At 36.1% G+C, this 16,728-nt stretch overlaps 1 protein-coding gene across 5 annotated transcripts in view; it reads right to left on the bottom strand.

Moving 5' to 3' along the window:
- Window positions 1-490: 490 nt before the first annotated feature.
- CYRIA (CYFIP related Rac1 interactor A) overlaps window positions 491-16,728 on the bottom strand; it is a 56,014-nt gene continuing 39,776 nt past the window's right edge. For 4 of the 5 annotated variants that reach the window (XM_069850473.1, XM_069850471.1, XM_069850474.1 and 1 more), the window contains 9 exons: window positions 10,050-10,171; window positions 9,038-9,143; window positions 7,861-7,997; window positions 7,700-7,777; window positions 7,315-7,431; window positions 7,141-7,220; window positions 6,055-6,181; window positions 4,039-4,109; window positions 491-2,650 (listed from right to left, as the gene is read on the bottom strand). In XM_069850473.1, the coding sequence (XP_069706574.1) occupies window positions 2,587-2,650; window positions 4,039-4,109; window positions 6,055-6,181; window positions 7,141-7,220; window positions 7,315-7,431; window positions 7,700-7,777; window positions 7,861-7,997; window positions 9,038-9,143; window positions 10,050-10,171 (902 nt within the window). In that variant the 3' untranslated portion in view covers window positions 491-2,586. Of the gene's footprint in view, window positions 2,651-4,038; window positions 4,130-6,054; window positions 6,182-7,140; window positions 7,221-7,314; window positions 7,432-7,699; window positions 7,778-7,860; window positions 7,998-9,037; window positions 9,144-10,049; window positions 10,172-16,728 lie in introns of all 5 variants that reach the window. The other variant, XR_011336826.1, reaches the window with a different exon arrangement.

Below are 16,728 nucleotides of genomic sequence, written 5' to 3'. Positions count from 1 at the left end.
ACATAAAGATGAGTGAAAATAAGAAGAAAACCTGGCAAAATGGAGATCAGTAACTTCCGAGCATTAGTCTATCTTGCCCCCTTCTTCCAAGGGCAATTAATTTTTACTTATCTAGAGATTAAATCAAACAACCTCTGGTGACCTTCTTGATTATAAATACAAGCTGAGATGGCCATCATAGCCAAGGATGACTAATGTGAAAACATAAAAGTGATAGAGGGATTCACGCCCCCTACTCTGTAAAGCAGTATCAACAATTTCCCCGGCTTAAGAAGACAGACAAGCGCCAAGAATCACCAGAAAACCCCAGGGTTTTAGGTGATGTAAGGTTATATTGTTATGGTATACAAGTGAAACATTTTAAATGGTTTTAAAATAAACTATAAACTGGAGACATAAAGTTGAGCCTACTATATCTCAGAACCGAAACTTTAAATGACATACTTCTTAACCTGTGTATGCTGTCTCTTAATACAAACAGTCTCAATGCTTACTGTACCAAACCTTTTATTATTTCAAACAAACTTCTGTACAAAAAACATCATATCAGGCAAAGAAATTCAGTGACTTCAGCAAACAGCACATGACAACTCACAGAATGCTTTAAAATTTACATTTTTATTATAAAGTGACAACTTTCCTCTGGGGTACTTGAAGATAAGACTTCATTGCTTGACAAATAATAGCAGGTAAAATACATATTAACTTCAGTTACCAAAGCTGAACAGAATGACCTGTCATCTACTTAGATTTACCTAAGTGGAAGTGACTATGAACAAAGCAGGGTTTCCTCTAATATACATTTTTAAATGTCCCCCCTGTGAAAAATGGAGTTTGTAAACAGTGGGTTTACTACTGTGAAAAAGCAGCGTGGTCACTGCTTCAAGAGAAAGAAAAAAACTAGCGTGACTTCTAATTCTGTTCCTGACAACAACAAAGCAATCTGCTGCTATCAGCTGCAGAGGTGTGACATGAATGCTGGAGCTGCGGTGCTGCCCAGTATCACGACACACGTGATGCTGGCACCTATGGGTTCTGATCAAGCTTGAGAAATCTTATAGTGGTAGTTCTGCTCAGAAAGAACTCTAAGTCAACCCCTACTCCTACGAACTCATGATACTGTTACTGTTTAAGGACTGAGTTCAATGATTCAATTTGTCACAGCGCAGACAAGTTTCAGCAGATCAAATGCATCTTCAAAGTCTTAAGGTAAAGTTTTTAGAAGTGGTATGCATGAAAATTCCAGTGAGAGCACACAAACCCTGATTTGAATACACAGGCAAAAGCAAATAAAAATCTGAATCTGTGCACAAGAACTGGAGTTTTCACACATACATGCAAGCAAAGTACACAAAATTGAGCACATTTTCAAAACGTGACCTCTGCAAGAATATATACAGCAACTGCAGACCACCCAGAAGACACAGCTAACAGAGCATGAGCGCTTTGCTGAGTTCGGTAATGAATTTCCATTCCATTTACTGGAAATATTACTAGAAAGTAAGAACAAACAATGTGGCAAGGCTCCTTGAAGCATCAATCACATTTCAAAAACCAGTGATGAGCAGTCAGCTGATAAATATTTCTGTGCTGCCTCTGAATCATCTAATAATACTATCAAGGAACTTGATGGAGTGCCTAAGAACAGCTCAGCTCTTAAAACCACTGTCATACCTAGTCTGATGGGGCCAATTTGACAGCAGGGAAGTTTGCTGCTACAGATGAGTGTTCTGCTTTATATCAGCAAAAAAATTACTTACTAGGTAGAGCTGTCTGAGAGATAATGGTCATCATGATATATTTACACTGACAAACCCTTTCTAGTTAAGTCAAGGCATAAGTATTTTCCCTTTCCTTTCGAAGTCTAATAAAATTATACAGAATTTTGAAAATCTAGCAATAGTCTTAAAACATATTTTCTGTTTATTTACATTGAATCTGAAAACAATATTAATTTCCTCAATGGTTGAAAGGTACAGGTTATACTTAATAAAAGAGGAAAAAGTACCTCTCTGCAATATGTTTTTGGATGTCAGCCAGCGCATAATGCTTAAAATTAGGTAGATCTCCACTTATTACAGGAAAGAAAGTATTTTATGAGAGTGATGGACATCCAGGTATTCTCCTCTTCATACAAGTTTGATGAGATCCTAAAACCGACCGTGTACATGTTCTTAAAACATATCCAATGACTTTCACTTTCTCTTATATTAACTTTATTCTTCTTTATATTTACTTTTCTATGGTATCTTTGACATTTCAGTTTATTTGGTTTCTTTTTTGTCTTCACTATTACTTACTTCTCTGATAGAGAAGGTGTTTAAGGGGTAAAATGCACAGAAAAAAACTGTTGTAGCTGAAGTATTTAAGTAAAAAAGTATTTTAAAAGTCAAAAGATAAAGGCTAGCATAAAAACTTAGGCTGCACGATATAAAGTCAGTCAAGTTATGAACAGATTCATATATTTTAGCAATGTGAAGAAAATGGTTATGTAAATACACACAACTATTAACATCAAACTGTATTAAATTATGTAAACATACACATCTTCTGTGATCAATACAAACATTTACTTGTCTAAGGATACTACTGCAGCATAGCTCGAATTTGTTTTGAAGTAGATTCATCATTCAGGTGTTTTGTAGTGAACCTAGAAATTACAAGTTAAAGCAATATTTTAGAAAACGACCAGGGATTAGAGAATTCTGAAAATTTCAGTGCCTCTTCTTGAAATCAGTGCAGTTCAATTACACAAAGGATGAACTTAAATGTTCTTCTAGTCACTGATCACTGGAATTTAACTGATATTAGTTTGGTGCTCTTTATCCTGTAAATACCCCTTGCAATAAATAATTCCCTGTTAACAGGTGGAGAATTGTGGCTAAATCCTGGCTAAATAAATGTCTAACATTTGCCTATGACATTATCATTACTTTGGGTCAAAAAGCTCTCTTTTTTCTTCCAGTTAAAATCCTCAAAAGAAGCAAAAACATGGAAAGACTTAAGAAATAATAAAATACATAAACACTAAGTACTAAATACTAAAAGGAATTGGGAATCTACATTGAGTTTTGACATAATACATAAGCCTAATCTTAAGCAGCTTTCTTAAATATCCTGTAACTTTACAACTTAGAAAGTACCATCACACACAGGCTTTTGTATTTTTTTTTTAATTTTGTAACCAGCAGAATTTGGAGTCTAGTTACACTTTTTGGAATATCTTGGGAGGACTGAAAAGCTATAGTGTGGTTTTTTTTTCATTGAATTCCAAACATTCTCCATTGTTTATGTTCATAGGGAGACCAATCATCACATAAACTGAAAACACACCTGATACCTGCAGGATTTAACTCCACCTGAATATTAATTCAAAAAACATGATAAGCAAATATGGAGGTGGTTATGGCTGCAGTTCTCATGCTATGCAAACATTCAACAGCTAGAGAATTTAATACACCTCTGAAAAACCTGGTACTAAGACTCCCTTCTGAGCTTCAGATAAGTGTCAGACCACTGTGTCTTGCTTCCCAAGACAGCACCTCAAACACTTAGCTGCAGGGCTGGGATTTAGGTTGAAGTTGTATGATTTAGCAAATTTTTTTTTTTAAAAAAAAGTCCTATTAAAAAGAGAGAAGGAAAGTATCAAGGGTTTGAGAAATACAAATTCTACTCTTTGCTACTAAAATGTTCCAGTTGCTAGGGTACTTTATATAAGAACTTAGCTTAGAAACATTGTTTTCTTTGATGTATTGTGTATTTTAGACGACTAAGTTTTAGGCAATAAAACAAACCTTAAGTATCCCTGAAGAAGGACATTATGACTTTCATTACTAGTAGTCATTGCTCATGAAAGTGAAACCAAATCGAAAGAAATTAATATCACTTCAGAAAACTTCAGGTGATGAAGACACACCTGAAAGGACAATTTTCTCAGTAGCACGAGTTTCTAAGGTGAAAAGTCTGAAATACAAAGAGATTGGAAGAAAAAAATGAGGAAGTTCTTAACTCTGAAGCAAACAATTATTCTACACATACCTGAGAGCATTCAGAAGTCCTTCCACAGTGTCAGGTGGTTGTTCCTTTAAAACTTTTATGCATCCCTTCATCTGGGAACAGAAGCATGCCACTATTGAACAATAATATATGAATTGCACTAGCTGAAAACAAGGAAAAGTTTCACCAAAACAGGCAGGTTTTTTTTTCCTACTCAGTGTTACTGCTGCTTTATATGACACAATAAAAACATTATAACTTACTAAAAATTATATCAAGTTAAAAACCTGACTTTTGAGAAAATGACAACTACTTTAATATGTTTGTAGATAGTAAATTATATACTAAGTGCATATAATTTCTCTAATTCCAACATAAAGTAAAATATGAACAGCTGTATAAGCTACAAAAAAAAGATTTTGGAAGCGAGTCAATGTACTTGACAATAAATATTATTTGAAAAATGTAACTCAGCCTGCTGCATGATGACCAGCCTAACAATCACTGATTACTGCTCAGCTGGCTCATTTCTACTCGGACAATAAAACTAACTTTGCAAATAGCAGCATAGATGAAATTCTCAGGATACCAGCGCATATTTTGACATGACACTAGTTCTTCTCCTGAAGCAGAGAAAATCAAGACTATATTCACATCACTCAGTACAGGTTTACATGTTCCATCAGATCTGACAAACTCAAAAGGGATACAAATTCAAACCATTCTTTTCCATTTCTATTAGAAATGAATTTTCAAAACAGTCAAAAGAGAAGCTAGAAGCTAGCATCTAAGCTAGAAGTCTGTAATTAACAGCTTGAAATACAATTTCCAGTCTTGGAAGGGTAAAGAAAATGTAAACTGTTCCATTGTCCCTGAACTTCTCTTAAAATGGCTCCCAAGAAGTGACAAGTTTGGAGAAAAGACTTGTTTTTCACAAAACAAACTCATCATCTGAAATATTATAAGTTGTTTTTTTTTTTTATTAGAGGAGAAGCTAATTAGGCAAATTAAGATTTGGGACCAGGTACTTATTTTTAAAAACTGAGTCATACATCTGCCTTCCATTTTCATCCAGCTAACTGTCCTGTAAGATTACAGGGCTTTAGGATATATGTGAGAAACAAAGTATACACACTGTATATTTGGTCCCATCAAATTTTACTTGTATCGTCTCTGTAAGGAAGAGACTGAATTAGAAGTCAGATCTGCATTTATTTCCCAGGCTCTATCTGCTGCAGGACCTTGAGCAAATCAATTCACCTCTTTGTGATGTATCTTTCCCTCTATAAAAGAGTCAAAGGGGAGATGTGGTAAAATACTGATTTCTGCAGATGAAATATGCTAACGAAGACTCAGTGCCATGAAGCACAATAATATACTAATTCTTTTGTTTTCTTTTGAAGTAGGCTCTCTTGTAGAGGGAATGGCTCAACTTCTTTCACGAATTATAGCTTATTTCTGCTGAAGGACACGGCACATGACATTAGATTTGTGAAAACACAGAGCAAAAATGAGAGTACTTTTTTGTGTGTGCTTGCAGTATTTCAGATGAAAAAATAAGTTGGATTACCCTGTGACTTGTCATGCCAAAGGTACAGCTGAAGGCTCATTAACAACATTACAACAGTAACATTTCAGTTCGGCTACCTCAGATCTCAGACAAAGCAAAGACAATGTTGAATATCTGACTCCACAACAGAATTACTGCCAAGGATGAACATTTTAGCATAAATAAATTACACGTTTAATAAAGAATTATGACCAGAGAACTTATTCCAGGCTAAGTATAATACAATACTACTTTAGCGTAACCATTTAGGTGTCAGGAAAGCAGAGATAACTAAGACAAATTAATATCTATGTCTCAAAGAAAATATTAATCCTTATTTTAACTTCCAACAAACTGTTATTTTAAGCTACACGTGAAGATAAATTCTAAATTTTGCCATTCAAAAATAATTAGAATGATTTATACAAAGTCATAAGCTTGTACTGAAAAAAAAAGTTGCAGACTACTGTTCTCAAACCTACAGATTATTAAAGAAAAGTCACTCTTACATCAATCTTTGATGCCTTCGAGAAAGCTCCCACGGGATGAACATGATCATACAGAATAATAACTCCCACCATGACTCGCATGCAGAACATAAGGGTCTCTTCACTGGTGAACCTACTCCTGTACTCTCTGGAAAACAAACCAAACAAAATGAACAGTTTCAACATTTTGAGAGATAATTTTGCAAACTAGACCATAAGCACATGAAATCTGAACTGAAATTGTATTTTAAGGTTGAAGATGCGTCTGAGCAACATTATTAAGATCTTTGAATTGTGGAAGCCCTTGTCAATTTGGAAGAATGGCTAGAAAGCAAAGAGAGATATGTAAACCCCTTCATAGTTAGAGCCTCACTTCAGCAAAATGTCCATGATGATGTCTTCACAGTTCATGAAAGACGATGAAGACAGACATACTTCTGTTTAATCTTAGAAGCACAGGATATCAAGACCTCAAAGGAAATTTACTCTTTTTGCTTTAATTCCTACTTTAAAACTACTAACATTTTAGTGGGATCAAATTTCAGCAGCTACTAAGTTCAGGGCTTCATCAAGGTGGATCACAGTCATTGCTCTTTCTCTGTATATCCACAGGCAACTTCAACACTCCAGATTCACTGAGCAGCTAAAATGTGAAGGCCTACTAGGTATGACTGGACTGATCCAATTCCAAAGAGTTTTTCTTTGACTTTCCAATTCCAAAATAAGGATATGGATGGCACACTTAAGAGAGCCCCTATAGGCTCTAATCCCTGCAACCATCATCAGGAAATGACACAGACACTGACTGAAGCCTGTGTGCTTAAGACTACTTTATATTTTAATCTTTTGTTGAAAGACAGGCCAACCATGTAAGCTCTCCCTAACAAAGATCAATGCTGACTCATGAAAAATGTCCTAAAGTGGTTAACGTAGGAGGCAAGGCTTTCTAATAACAGGTCATGCTTTGTATATGAAAACACATGCTTTGTATACAACTTTAGGCAAACATACAGGAGTTCATTTGGAAAAAAAAAAAAAAAAGTGTTAATCCCAGCTGCCATACAAATTCTTTCATAAAAGAAAACAAGATTTAAAGGTAAAACTTACGGTGTTTCCAACATGACTTTACATACACTAGCCATAGTACTTAGACAGTCCGTCGTATTTTCAATTGGTAATGTTTTGTTCTAGAAGGGTTAAAAAAGCCAGTATTTAGTAAGCCATCCAGTAAAATTAAAATCAAGAATGTATGTATTAGACCTTTTCTTCCCCATTACCTACTTCTGATACAAAATTTGTAGTTGCATTACTGAGCGTTTTCAGCATTGGTGTGGCTTCTGCATAAAACAGGGACATCCTATTGGCCATTTCATTGTTTACTTCATTCTCAATGTCTAGCTGAGGGAAATATGAGAAAAAATATTCAGTAAAACTTATAAAAATCTTGCCAGCAGAAAGAAAAGATACAGTGCATGCTTATGCCAGCAAGCAGACTGTTGCATGAATAGTTACACTCTAATCGCCTCACCCGGACTGCTGATGCACTCTTTGTGTGAAGGAGAGAAAGTGTCAGCCAGTAAATCAAAAGAAAAAACATTACCACAAATCATATAATAATTTACTGATAAATATTTCAGGGTGAACACATCAGACTTTATTTACTTACATGCATGTTGTTTATTCTGTTGCGATTTATTGTCCGCCGATAATAACTGAAGTCATTCTGAATTGCTGGGTTTCTCATCTTTGAGGAAGATAAACAAGAAATAATCAGTTTTGGTTCAAGCACATGGAAAAAAGTCAGCATATGTTAAAGATTTTATTAACCTTAAGTTCATCAAAGCGAAGAGTAAAATGTAATATTTCTGCAAACTCCTTCGCTAGAGCCTGTTCCCTTTCCAGGTGCTGAGTTGGAGTATAAGGTGGGCACGTCAAGGACTCCAATAAGCTCTGCAGGGCTTTCTCTGAATAAAAAGCAAAAGCATAAATTCTATTCAGTCCACATTACGACAAAGTTTTAAGTAAGTATCAAAACACACTTCCTTTGAAGGGAAAGAACCCTCTGAATGTGCAGAAATCTAATAGAAATGCTCTTTTCTTACTATTGCAAGGTGAGAAACATTAGTCAAACACACCTGCCTCTTCAGGCTCTCTGCCATTTTCTCTCCATTTTGTATCTCTGAGCTCTCTTACATTTTTATCACCATTTATCTGGCTTCCCTATGGAAAATTCTAGAGAAAACATTTTCCTGGCATTCAGATATCCACCTCTTTCATCTTCCCCAATTAGCCATCAGCTCAGTATAGAGATTATTCTGGCATATCTGTTACTAGAAGTATACTCTTAGGCACTGAAAGCAAAGTAATTCAGCTCCTGTGGCTATAATTAAAGCAAAAGACTTTGTAAGCAGGATGGTGTAGAACTCCCTTGCATTGCGAGCTTTCCCATTTTATATGTAAGTTTTTTGCACACTGGTTCTTTCTCAGACTCCTAATTCAAAGAATAATTGTATTGCTTTTTGGGGTTGTAGGGATGATAAAGTCAGTGTAAAACATGCCCAACTTCAGACTTTCAGCCTGTGAGAGAGTTTATTGATATGGTTCTCTCTACCATCCCTGACTTTAAAAGATCTGAAAATATTATTGGTTTACAATCCTTTAAAAAATCTGAAGGATTCAGATTACAAAAAATAAATTGCATTAATACAATAAGCATCAGTGAAGTGCAGAATAGTGGCAGGCACCACAGAAAAACCTCATACAGTTTCTTGAAGTTTTTTGCTTGTGCTCTATTTAGATAACATCAATTAAGTGACAAACTAACAAACTATGATAATTTTGAAATTAAATGAAGATCAAAAACATGACTCAATAAATATAATTGCAGCTAAATGTCTGCTGATATCAAAGAGAAAGCATAACCCTTTAAAAGTTTGTGGAAAAAGAAACTTCCTACTTTTTAATATATGAAGTAGCCTAGTAAACAACGTTAAACAGGGCTCACCTAATCTGAGTGAAAACTCATAAAAGCGCTTCAGCCTTACAACCAGAGGACATACTGAATTCCATGCTCTCTCTTGCAACTGGATATCATTGGGGTTTTGTATTGCCTGAAATGAAAATATCACCTTAAAGAACTGTGATCCATGAATAACAAGCAAAAGATTGTTTAGAAGTTTTCTATTTCACTATTTTAGAAAGTACTGTAAAACACAGAATGACTACGAGCCAATACATAAGACATGAATAGGAAATTAGTGAGTCAAAAAATATCAGTCTTCCACCTTCCCTCTCTGCCTGGAACACAGTTATTTAAACTTATTCATTCAAATGCATCACTGACTTACAGGAATATGCTTTAACACATTATTTGGGGAAAAAATGCAGCAGAAACATCAGAGGAGACCCTTTGTATGAGTATGGGTTACACAAATAGCCTTTTTTTTAAGATGCTGATGCTTTTGAAACCTTCAGCATATTCAGGTTCTTAAGCAACCAACAGCTCACACTAACACGAACTGCAAAGTTTTGGTCAGATGGTCAAACTTAGCTCAGAGCTGTACTTCAGGATCAGTTTCATAGGATAAGATGCCTGAAGAGCTGATGCAAGGTTATAATTTACTGTGTTTCATTATTTCACTTACACAGAAAACTACTTTCAACATGTCCTTCTCGTGTATGTCTAACCTTTGAGTATTACTACTTCCACATCCTCAGCTTTGACTTCTACCGTAAGATATATGAAATTAGTTGTATGAAATGATGTTTCTCAAAGTGAAAAATAATTACTAATTCCTAATTGGAAACCAAAAGAAGTTCCAACAGCCATCATTTAGCAATTTGACATTAGGGCTTTATATTCAAATTTAAGCCTACTATGTAACATATTTTCTCAATACAATGTTAAATGAAGATTTTTCTTTTTGTTTTATAAAATGAGCTTGGATACAGAGAAGAAGCAAGGAACACACTGAGTTTTGCTTCCAAAGAACTGTCATTAACTTTACCAAACATACATCTCTAATTTCTTGTCCAGCTCCTTTGTAAGCTTGGAGGTCTGCAAGCATACTTTCTGAGTCCTGTAAAACTGCACTGATCTGATTCCATACCTCCCTTTCTCCATCTGTAGGCTGTGCATCTAAGAAACAGAAAAGCAAAATGCACAAGTCAAAAGGTAGCTGCAATACAAGTGGCAAGATTACTCAGTTCTACTTAACATTATATCCAGATTGACTATGAGTAACTCCATTTGATGTGTTTGGTTTTTTTTAATACACAATCGTATTACACTGCCAGTCTGCTAACATCCAAGTTTTTGCTTTCTATAGCAAGGAAGGAAAAGCAGTAGTTTTTGTATGCTCTGGCTCATAATGCCTCTTCACAAAATGCAACTTAAAGTGAAGCACTATCATAAAGCAATGTTATTAGAAAACAGGATAATGCATCAGTCCTTTAGTAAAAAATGCCCCTCTCTTCAATGAGCTCTACAGCTCGATTACAAAGAATTGTTCACTTTTCTTGCAGCTTGGGGATAAAATTAGGCCTTTCAGCAGATGGAGCAGTGGGATATTACATTACTTTGACCTTCCTCCAGGCTTCTTTAACTAAGTTACTTTATTTCTCTTTTTGTAAATCACAATGCAGTACTGTTAAAAATAAGTATTTTTTTCTATGTATGTCAGAGATCATTCCTGCTACTAAAGTAAATCCACTTCTGCCAATGATGAGTTTGTTTTCAGGGTGGGAGTGACCTGCAAACCTTTATTGTTCAGAGGAATGACATTTTGAAATAGATCAATTTTCCCATTCAAATCCCATCCCATGGGATTTTCACAGCAGTGTGACACCAGGGAGTAAAGCTATCCCTAGAACATTGACACATTAGACAAGGTAGAGATCTTCTGCCTTCTTTTACGTTAAAACATAAAGGTGGCTGTCATCAGCTAAAGACTGGATGACCTACATACAGAATTGTAGTCAGTATTGGTATAAAAATCATACGGTCCCAGTATATTTCTACAGAGATACAACTATTTTTTTTCGTAAATTTGTGTTAGCTTGTAAAGATAGAGTTTTTATTTTTATGGAAGAAAAAAAAAGCACTTTGAAGGTGAATCTTAGGACCTTAAGGACTACTTGTTTGATTAAAAGCAATAAGATACCTTCAGTCTGAACCTTACAGGTCAGGAAGAGCTATTGTACACAACACTACATCAACAGACAAGAAAAATTAAAAATACTTTTTCCACTTAGTCTCCTCACTCTCCTTGAGAAATGAGACACAGGTTTCCACCCGTATATCAATATAGGATTCATTTGCCTACCCCCTCACGAGAAACAAATGAATTGGTTGACCTTGGGGAGTATGGAATGATCAGGCATCCTCTCCATGACATTTTAGGTTAGGATGATTTGTTTAAATGTGTCAAGTTAGCTATGGACCATGCATGCACCCGACACAAATAACTGAGATTTACATGTCTGTAGCTATGAAGCAACTAATACTCAAAATCTTTCCGATATTCCTGTCACCACTAGTCCTGTGAGACCAAGCACATGAAACAGTACTGATTTGACCTTCCATTGATTCTGGAAGTTTTCCCTAATTTTGTTTAAAACACACAAAAGGTAAAGCAAAAATAAGTTTGGCTTACTTCACATAACTACAATATTCCACCATCCTCCAAAAAGTGAGGGAAAGTGGCACGAAAAGAGGAAACTACCCCAAACAGGAAAATCCCAGCGAGGACACGGCTGTTGAATTGAACTATTAGTCACATTAAGTTTACAGCATCACTGATTGGTTCTTTCCCCAAGCTGCAAGAAATCTCAGGTACACACCAAAATAGGTCTGTTACCTTGTGAAAACAAAGGGAATGAAACAGTAAAAAAAAGTTTAATGAAGAAAGTGGTAACCTTGCTGAACAGTTACATACTACAGAACAACAGAGTAGAGGGAAGGTAAGAGTAACCTATAAATCAATAACTATATTTAACAGCTAAATAAAAGTTAATTAAAATAACATTTTCAGTAAATATTAAGACACAAAAGAGAATAAATAATTTATTAGTACAGTTCATGAGTGTAAAATTTATATGTTCAGGTCACCTCAAGCATGGGTTGGTTAACAAGGTACTTCCAAGTTACTTTTTACAATTTATTTGCTTTAAAAAATATTAGACCCTAACAGAAATTGCTCAGCACTTTGGGACTCAATAATGGCCTTTAGTAACACCCTTTATTGTTAATATTTTTCAGTTTTTCCTAATTAATATTTTGGAAGTTGGGGAAAGGTTGAATATTTGAAACCCATTGATCTTTCTGTACTATCCCAGCACCTGGGGAAGTAGGAGTCGGAGGAAGGAAGGTGGATGGAAAAGGGAAAGAAAGAGAAGGGAGAGGGAAAAGGCTGCAAAGGCTACAGAGCAAGAGGCTTAGCTTGCATTTGCAGAAGCGATTTATATTTATGCTGAAAGTGTTTAGCTTAAAAATAAAGGTAGGGAGGATGATTCAGGCTCTCTTTTAAAAAACATGCATCTTATGAAATATATGTTATGCAAATAGATGTTGTGATAAGACTATGCTCATGTTTCAAAAGGGATTTTACATGAAGATCTTGCCAAAAATGGTGAGCTAAAATACATGTAACCAATCACTTTGTAAACGATTTCAACTCGCTGTCAACAACAACAATAACAACAGCAACGACAGCAACTAAAAGGTACACAGACCTTCTTCATGACAGATTTTGGGTTTAAAAAATGGCCTACTGTTCCAAAAACATCAAAGTTTGTTTCTCTGGTCTGTGTAAAAAATGCTATTCCTGAATTACAGTGTGGAATCACTGCTTAGCAGTGCTCACCTCTTATCCCTGTACCACCAGAGAACTAACACATGCTTATGCAATTTGAGCCCGTTTATAAACAAAACCACAGCTAATGACTAACCCACACCGAATGCAAGTCTTCTCAATAGTAAGTTACCATAACCAGTGGATATACCGCATTTCAAGTCTGAGTTTTTAGAGTACTCAGGATTCGCAATCAGAGTACACTGTCTTTAATAAGACAAAGAAGGAAACCTTTACAACTCCCTCTGCCCAAGATGTTTCTAACGTGAACCCAACCCTAAACCTGACAAGCAAATGGATCCTCTGTCAAATTAATTCAATAGTCAGACCAGGTTTGACTCGTGCACATACAGGTCCTACCAGCAAGTTTTCACTTAGAAAGCAAAAAATTAAGCCCTCAAAGAAACGTAGTTCCATTGGGTCCAACAGAAATAACCTAGATATTATAATTCATCCATTCCATGAACAAATGCTTTCTTTCAGCTTTACACATGGTCTATTCCATATTTTGGGCGGGGCTTCAGATTTCATAAATGAGAGGGGAGAGCTGGACTGACTACAATCCACTTGTGGATGCATTAAATATTTAAGGCGCATAGTGGGGTGTGAAGGTGGCGTCATTGTTCTTTACTTTTTCTTCTTTTTTTTTCTTTTTTTTTTTTCAAAAAACCCTAACAGTGCAACGCATCTACCTTAATTCTCCACCAAGCATACCTTAGAAAAAGCATAGAAACTGCTTGTAGGTAAGACATTAGTATTCATAGGACAAAACTAAATATAACAAGAATGGAAACGCAGCCTTTACCAATACAAAATCAAGTATAACAATATGTCAATAATTACTTTCAATGAAGAAGTAACAGGACAGTACCGAAAGGAGCACTTCTAACACATACACCCTTTCTGTATCTGAAATGCAGACCAAAAGCACAGAACTTTCTTCTACTCTTGGCCAGACTGATTGCAGTTTAAGAGGATTCCCAGAGAAGCTGGTTAAAGTTTACATTTTATTGAATGTGGAGTCATATTTGTCAAAAACGTAACAGTTTTCTGGCCTTGACAGCCAAGCAAAAGAATAGTGAGTAAAACAAGATGTCTTACAGGCTCTGCTTTCAGCTTTTCTTGTTCTGTCTACTGCTGAACGTAGCCAACAATTCCACCACTGACAATGAGGTAATGCAGCCAGCAGTATATACACATTTTGTTCAGTTTTGTCATGACAATGATTTTTTCCCATTCCAGTCTGGGATGAAATTAGATGAAAAGCTAATTTATGTCCTTAGAAAGGACAAAAGGCATTGCAACTACAATGAAAAACACATTTTAGAGGGTATCAGAACCTGCTATACTCCATACATTAAAAAGAATAGCATTAGGCAGAAACAGTACCCTATCCAGTCTACACTGGATTTTTGAATATCAGCCTTTCTAAAACAGCTGGAACACAGTAAAGCTTCCTAAATACTTGCTATGGGCATGGTGCTGTGCCAAGGAAATCAGTGCCAGAGGCTGCAGCTCCGTGTGGACATGGAGTGGACAGCTTCTTTCCAGATCAGTCATAGCTTCTTGCTTAGGGCACGCTCTGCTGCACAGGAGATGAGTTTAATCTCCCACAGGCTGGATACAGATTACATCTCCAGTCTTGTCTCCTGTGGAGCGAGGGTATTAATTAATATCCTATTACAGAAAAAGTGGGCAGTTGCTCTGCTGCCAGATATGTTCTAATAATAGGAACTTCTAATCATACATGAACACTGATACCTGAAAATTTCATGAATCTTTCTGTGGCTGAGGAGGGAGGATCCTGGAAAATATCCTTGATTCTTGGAGGGGTGGCATTAAACTAGGATCAGGTAACAAGCCCACCTAGCTAACATTTAGGGAAAAAAGGGGAACCTTCTCAGGTTAAGGTTAGAGAGTTTGGTCTTATAAAAGGTATTGTATTTGAGGAGAGGATGGGATTACGTGTCACTTAAGGGTGCCTCCACTCAATAATCTATAAGCTTTAGTCTTTCATGTTTAGGACAACTTCTTGTTACCTAAACCACCACATTATTTCCAAGAAATCATGTGGAATTATTTGTTTATTTTGCCTGAAAAAGGCCCTCTATGGGCAGCAGTAATTTGAGAATCCATTTTCTGAAAAGCAAGCACTACAAGTGCTGCCATGGAAAAAGACTTGAATACCCAGAATTCATTTACCTGTGACTAATTTAAACAAGCTCAACATCTAAAGAACAAAGCAGTTCTTGAGCTAATAAAACCCATTTCAGGAGAATTAGCCCTATGGGCTCAAGAAATCCTGAAATCCACAGACTCTGAAGACATCTCGGCATTCAGTCTTTCTAACATTATTTTCAAGTTGGAAGCTAAGAAGGAATTAAAGTAAAGTAAGTATGAAAAAGGCTGTTTCTGTTTCTTTCAGGCAATATTTGTGTGGCACATTGTACATACGGCAGGAAGCAGTATGTCACACACCCTCCTTTCAGGTACAATACATACCAAATGAAGAGCACCAAAAAACTACCAGGCCAAGAGTATCCAAAACTCTGTAAATATTTCAGAAGTAGGGCTGACAGATTTGAGATTTCAGCTTACAGCTAATGAAAAGGCCCACAAAAACTAGAAGGCAATATGTTGATGTAAATAATGAAATTATAGTAAACAACTCAAGATACGTCTCATCCTCTGAATGGCCAACTGTAGCAACCACTTCCATTTATGAATTCGAAATAAAGATGCAGGACACAAACTCACACATCCAGCAAGCACGCAAGCAGGCTCTTGGATCTATGTCTACTAAGAGTGTCCTCTTCCCTGTACAATGACTAATTAAAGGAGACCAAAGTACACAACTGCAAGCATCTTCAGTCACATCCCTTTGACAGGATACAGATTTTGTGCCATAAAAACCTCCTGAACTTTATTTTACCAATAAAACATTTAACGTTTCAGTCAGGACGTCAAACTCACTGAAATTTGCAGATGATAGTTTTGCTTCTCTCTAGATAGATATTCCTGACTAACATGCCCATGTGCTTGCACTAACCACTGGTCACCTCCCACAGGAGAGGGTGTTTCACCCCATTCAGTTCTTGTTAGCAATGAACTTCTAGAAAATAAAAAAACCCCAACCTTTGCTGCCAAGGCAATAAAACAGATATTTTCCCCTCTCACCATCCCCTCCACTCCACCAAAACTTCCTGCTGCTTCCATCCGTTTCCTGCCAAGCCTGCAGCCTGGGTCGGGAGCACCTTCCTACAACACAGGACACAATGGAGCTGACTAAACCTGGAAGCTCACAGCAGCTTAAAACCTTCAGAATAGCTTGGCAAGGCCACAAAGTGATACAGAATCCTTCGAAGTTTCGATAGAAAAAAATTAAGTGGTTTAGACAAAGTTTTGACATCCCTACAATGAAATTCTGAAACTATATAGACAGAAGAGAAAAAGTGATACAAGGCTCGTAGTACCTTCTCCTAAATCCAAACTAACCAATTCACTTTTTTCATAAATTAAAACTGATTCTTTGTAATACGTAAATAAGACCTAGATGAAAATATTAAGATATGTGCAAAAGTTACAGTCGTAGGCTCTAGCTCTCATCCAAAAAAGCATGTCTGAACAATTTCATGAGAATTAGGTATTTAAATAACTTTTTAAACCAGTGCTTCAGAGTATGTACACATATGCCGTCTCATATTATGTCAGGAACATTTTTTTCAGAAAAACAATTCAAGAATAAATGATTCAAGAGAAACATTTCGAGGTGATAAAATGTGTGTCTAATCACCTGAAATTCTCTCTTAAACAACGCTTCAAAACAAAGTTATTTTAAAACAAC

This window comes from Phaenicophaeus curvirostris, chromosome 2 (assembly GCF_032191515.1).
Source record: "Phaenicophaeus curvirostris isolate KB17595 chromosome 2, BPBGC_Pcur_1.0, whole genome shotgun sequence".
NCBI classification, from domain to species: Eukaryota; Metazoa; Chordata; class Aves; order Cuculiformes; family Cuculidae; genus Phaenicophaeus; species Phaenicophaeus curvirostris.
The sequence above is the reverse complement of the archived record's forward strand: the minus strand, read 5'-3'. Positions and strand labels throughout refer to the sequence as shown.